The 6,000-nt window shown below is 39.2% G+C and overlaps 1 protein-coding gene across 3 annotated transcripts in view; it reads right to left on the bottom strand.

Moving 5' to 3' along the window:
• The window catches only part of LOC111865397 (GDP-mannose 4,6 dehydratase), a 40,345-nt gene that overhangs the window by 18,115 nt on the left and 16,230 nt on the right, over window positions 1-6,000 (bottom strand). For all 3 annotated transcript variants that reach the window (XM_023853381.2, XM_023853382.2, XM_023853380.2), the window contains one exon: window positions 1,736-1,978. In XM_023853381.2, the coding sequence (XP_023709149.1) occupies window positions 1,736-1,864 (129 nt within the window). In that variant the 5' untranslated portion in view covers window positions 1,865-1,978. The remainder of the gene's footprint in view (window positions 1-1,735; window positions 1,979-6,000) is intronic.

Below are 6,000 nucleotides of genomic sequence, written 5' to 3'. Positions count from 1 at the left end.
GCGTCTGATCGCTGTGTAAGCGATCTATTCCGATTCTCCAGTGCCCGAGTTAGGCAAACTTCTAGCGCTGTGAGGACACAGCCTTGCTGAGCCAGCAAATTCTTACCCTACTTGCCATTACTGATGTTTACATGTTGCGGCAATAGCTGTGCAACACTGTTCGCTCGTCGCGAACATTTTGGGCAGTGGCTTACCTCTACTATCTCAATTTTGGGGCATAACACCAATTATTCTTTGTTACATGTGTTAACTGGCACTTGTTGTGACTCGGCTGTTTCTTATCTAAGATTTAAGGCCAACCCCAGTAGTTGTTAAAAATTTTTATCTTCTGGGATATAACACTGTCGCCCATAGAAAGTGAACCCATGTTTAGGTGGAACATGTCTCCTCCATCTTCAGGGCTGAAGAGTAAGCCAAACAAGGCTTTGCTTGCTGCCTGCTTCAGGCATTATATTCCACAAGACAGAACTTTTTTATTTCTTATCAAATCAGTTTCGTATTAACTGTACTGTCATTTGTGCTTTAGTTTTAGGATATTATTTGGTTAATTTTTATTATTTCAGGTTTATCTGAGAACTATCTTTTTTTGCTTTTCTATTATCATTTATTTGGTTTACTTCCTGCTTAGCAGAAACCTATCATACTATTTTTGATTTTAGAGGTCGATCCCACTTAGTGTCTGGATGTCACACTCAGTATGTGGCTGGTGGCTTTGCATTACTTTTAGTGGTTGAATGTACTGAAATTCCATTTGTAAGATGATTATTTTGTAATATTTTTAGAATGGATGAGATTTAAAATCCAGATTTTCTTTATCCTGTTATTCCTTTATTTTTCCATTACCATACTCAACATTTTATTTCCAAAAATCATCTTCACATGCAACTACATTACTATGTTTTCAGTAAATTCTAGTCCCACCACTGAACTTGGCATGTAATATCCACTGCTTCTTGAAGGCTCCACGAGATTAAGGAAAAAGAAATTTAATGATCTATTGTTATACTATTTTGAGCTCACATTTAGCATCAGTTTGACATAAAGAAATAAAACAAAGCAACACTATCATGGGCTTGACACAAAGAAACAAAAGAACACAAACACTATTATGTTAACAACATAAATCACATAAACCTAAACATTCTAGTTTCTCAGCTAATGCCAGTATGTCATAAAGAAATAAAATGTTACTCTAACATTACCAGACAATGTAATCTGCACACCTAGCAGCAAGTAACATTATTACCACTCCAAGGAGGAACAGACAGACAGTTTGTTCTAAAATCAAGTGTTTATAATGTGTTTGACATAATTTTTCTTTCCATTACAAGCAGCTCTGAGGACCAACTAAACTAAGTCTTTCAGCACCTTTCCTGCAAGGGGGGGAAAGAGAATTTAAATTTATTGACCACTGACCTCCTTCTAATCCCTAGGCTAAGAATGGAAGGGGCTTTATCACCATGTTCCACGTGGGCACAGGAATATATCCAGTTTTCTTAACTACTCCAGGCAGCAGAGTACTGCTTGAGCAGCTAATAATAACTCAGCTAGCATAAAATCTCCAAGCCTTTTAAGGAACCCAAGTTTCACTACCATGCTCAAAGAGCCCACCAATGGGCCATATCCTGAACTAGATGAATCCAATCTACACTTTTATTAGGATGACATACTTTAAACAATATGCTTAACAATTCTCTACCTTAACACAATTTAAACAATTTCACCAAAAACTTACTTTCACATGACTTTGTGCTGCCAGATTATATATTTCTGTGGGTCGCACTGCACTGATAATCTTAACGAGGCAACTACTATCTGTCATATCCCCATAATGCAATTGCATTTTTCCCCCCCGATGAGACATAGGATCGGCATAAAGGTGCTGAATACGAGCAGTATTGAATGTACTTGCACGTCGTATAATGCCATGGACTTCATAGCCTTTACTTAGGAGAAATTCTGCCAGATAAGACCCATCCTAAAAACAAGAAAATACAGTAAATAATTTTAAATAAGATTTGCACATCACTTAAATATTACTTCTATCATTAGCAAATTTCAGTTAATATTATTACCATTCTCATCGTTCCTGTTTCTTTTTAAGCTAATGCTGTCACCATTATCAAAACCAACAGAAACACTAACTGAATCTTTGTTATTTTTTATGTCATACAGTGCATCACTGAAATCCACAAGAAACTTATCAGAAAACAGCTGGCTACTAAATTAAATAAACAGTACCTTGACTGTCTCCTTATAAGTTCTTTAAACATATAAAATTAATTTGAAACTGTCCGAACAAAAGTCTCAAATTTATCACATAAACTGTCTAAGATACACTGGAGTCTCCATCTGTTGTCCAATTCAAAACATACTTAGATTTTCATCCACTGACCTTCTGTGACTGTTAATGTAGCAAACTACAACCAGACTAACAGATACTTTGAAACCATTAGAGCACAACCATGAAATTTCATGTTCTTGCTTCCGTGATTTATTTAATAGCACAGTAACTGCAGATACATTAAAAGACCAAATTATAAATACAGGAATTCAAAAGGAATTAAATGTGTTTAATTTAAATAATAAAATTATGAATAATAAATAACTGGATACATCATGTAAAAAAATGGAACCTTGCCATATGGCCAGACAAATAATGCATTAAATTCCTAAAGAAAGGGATCAAACCATTCAGCAAGACAGGTTGAATTTGAAAGCCCATATCTCGAGACTGATGCTCATGATGGTGGTGGCAGTGGCTGTGATGTCAACTAAGTACGTTATGCAGCACTGACTGACATATGACAGGATGATTATGAGTAATGATGCTGGAGGGGCAAGTGAGGGAGTAGCAGTTGTAGCCTATTTTAAAATATATCTTGGCATATCCCTGGAGATGGGACACCCAACCATATGTTCTTCAGTGATTTACTTATTCATGACACTGTCAGTATCTCACATTATGTAGTCATATGGCAGGATGACAGTGAATAATGAATTGGGATGGATTCAGTTATTCAGTATTGAGGGTGTGGGTTTTACCCCATGCACCGCGACTGATAGTATATTGTACGGCCCCCTTTTAATTTCTACAGTCTCCATCACCTACCGGTACTGGTGCTCGCTATCAGCCCCTTTCTGCCAGCGAGGTTCCAATCCTCTACTGGCAGTGGTATCTAATAGTTAGTCCCTTTCTGTCAGAGAGGTCGCCCCTCCTCTGGCAGTGGTACCTAATACTTCCCCATCTACCGGAGGCATTGGAAACTACTTTGGGCGGGAAACTTTTGGGCCAAATTTAGCTCAGAGGTCTCCTAGAGACATGAGGTTCTTTTACATGCGGTAAATCTACGACACAGGACCCACGGCTTAAAGTCCCTCCCGGAGGACTTGTTCCCTGAATTTTTCCGCCCTTAAAAATTCCATGTCCCCAGGGTTTGAACCCATTGGGAAGTATTAGTAAGAAAGCTATCATAGACTAATGAAGGTACTGTTCCAGCATTTGCCTGAAGGGAATATGAGAAACCATGAAAATCCTAAGTCATGAGCCAGTGTATCAGTTGAAACTTGAGCCAAGCTCCTCACAAATACAAGTCTTGAGCATTACTGCCTGACTAATCTCCTCAGTCCAGCTGACATTCAATTCAAGGATACACTGCATATGAAGCAGGACACCTAAGCACTGCACAGCAACAGGTATGTCATTTATGTTTCAGGAGTACATATGTTAAAATTCATGAGAAAATGCAAACAGCCAGTTCTATCTCTATCAAATTCCACACAAAACTCAGCATGGTACAGCTTGCTTCATAAGGATCATCAACCACCATATCTATCTGAGGTGCTGGAAATTTAAAAGGCAAAGCTATCCTTGTAACAGGCCATGGAGGTCCATAGGGTTGTGAGATGTCAGGGCTCCCACATTTTCTAGACAATCGGCTCACAGATGGCAGTGAGGCTGTCAGCCTTAAACGCCGGCCACCCTTTATCCCCCAGGAAGATTCCTGGTACTCATTTCTGTTAGAGGCTGAGTGAGTAAACCCCAGGGCCATAGTGTGGCTGGAAGGATTAGGTAAAGTGAAAAATCCTGTGACTTCATCAGGAATCGAATCCACAACCTTCCAGCGTGTAGCATAGTGCCTCAACCAACTACACTACCGCATGACCTGAGGTGTTAGAAATTTACAAGTAAAATATAGGATGATTCAGAAAAATAGACACAATTTCAGTTGGCTATATTTCCTGAATTGCATTTTGCATTTGAATTCTGTAAATTACATTTGATTATACATACATGAAAGTTTATAGATGCTCAATGTGCCCCCCCCCTCCAGCTGCATGGATAACATCTAGACAGTAGCTGAATTCATCCCACACTCGATGACAAATATCTTGCGTCACTGAGTTCACCGAAGCTGTAATATGGTTTCTTAGGTCATTCAAATTTGTGGGAAGAGGTGGTACGTAAACTGCATCTTTCATGAATCCCCACAGGAAAAAGTCGCGGGGTGTGAGATCAGGAGACCTCGGTGACCAGAACTGAAGTGCCAGGTCTTCATTCCCCATGTGACCTATCCATCGTTGAGGTAGAAATTCATTCAGGATATGTCGAAGATTCAGGTGCCAGTGGGATGGAGCTCAGTCCTGCTGGAAAATGTAATCTCCTGAATCTTCATTCATTTAAGAAACAAGCCAGTTTTGCAGCATGCTAAGATACGTTACTGCAGTAACTGTGTTTTCATCAAAAAAGAAAGGTCCATAAACCTTTGTTAACGATATTGCACAGAACACATTAACTTTCGGGCTGTCCCTCACATGTTCGAGTGTTACACGGGAATTTTGTAGCCCCCATATGCGAACATTGTGCCTGTTGACTTTCCCACTTAGGTGAAATGTAGCTTCATCGCTAAGAATTACACAAGGCAGAAACAATTTATCTTCCATGTTTTTGAGCAAACAGTCACAAAATTCTACATGTTTTACCTTATCGTTTGTGCGAAGAGCCTATACCAGTTGTAGGTGGTATGCTTTGTACACTAACCGGCACCTCAATACATGCCAGACAGTTGTTTGCGATAGTCCAAGTTCTCTACTAACACTACGGGTTGACTTCATTGGGCTATGCTCAAAGCTCACTCGAATGCGCTCCACATTCTCCTCCGATACATGCGATCGGCCCAGGCTTTTACCCTTATACAGAGAGCCAGTTTCATCAAATTGTTTATTCCAATGATAAATGATAAATGCTCTTCCTCGATGGAGGTCACATGTAAAACTTACAACAAAATGCATGCTGAACTGCAGTCGCAGACTCACTTATACTGAATTCACAAATGCAAAAAATCTTGTGTTGCATAGTAGGCATCTCGCTTACAACTGACGCGGTGCTGGAGTGCTCTAGCGGTAGTACTAGAAACTTTACAACATCCTCTTTCAAATGTATTTTACAGAATTCAAATGCAACATATAGTTCAGGAAATACAGCCAATTGAAATTGTGTCTATCTTTCTGAATCACACTGTATATCCATCATGAATGAGAAACATAATCTTGACCACATTTTTGAGATATATGCCAGGTAACAAAAACAGAAGTTCAGGAAATGTGATTACTCCAAAACCACAAACACCTAAATACAAATGTGGCAAATGCCCTCCAAAAAGAAGGAAATTTATAATTCAATACAGTTAGATCTTTTGTGTGTGTGGACCCAGGCAGAACCATGATGCTCCTCCCACCATGTTGGGGTTATTCATGAAGCATGGGTTCACTCATTGCAGTAAGAAACAACAATTGAAATGCTGATATAGCAAGGATTCTTCAAATTAAGTTCTCTAACCATACTTCCCTTGCCAAAATTATTTAATTAAGGGAATGATCAACTTATGCATTGTTTCACACCCTGAGAGACGCTCCTCCAGCAAGATACCATCCCGGGACCGTCTACTTGTAATTCAACTATTGTCTTCCTTAGGCTTAGGGTGTCACTACTGTCCCTAA

This window comes from Cryptotermes secundus, unplaced genomic scaffold (assembly GCF_002891405.2).
Source record: "Cryptotermes secundus unplaced genomic scaffold, Csec_1.0 scaffold295, whole genome shotgun sequence".
NCBI classification, from domain to species: Eukaryota; Metazoa; Arthropoda; class Insecta; order Blattodea; family Kalotermitidae; genus Cryptotermes; species Cryptotermes secundus.
Note: the sequence above shows the minus strand (reverse complement) of the source record. Positions and strands in the feature narration are given on the sequence as shown.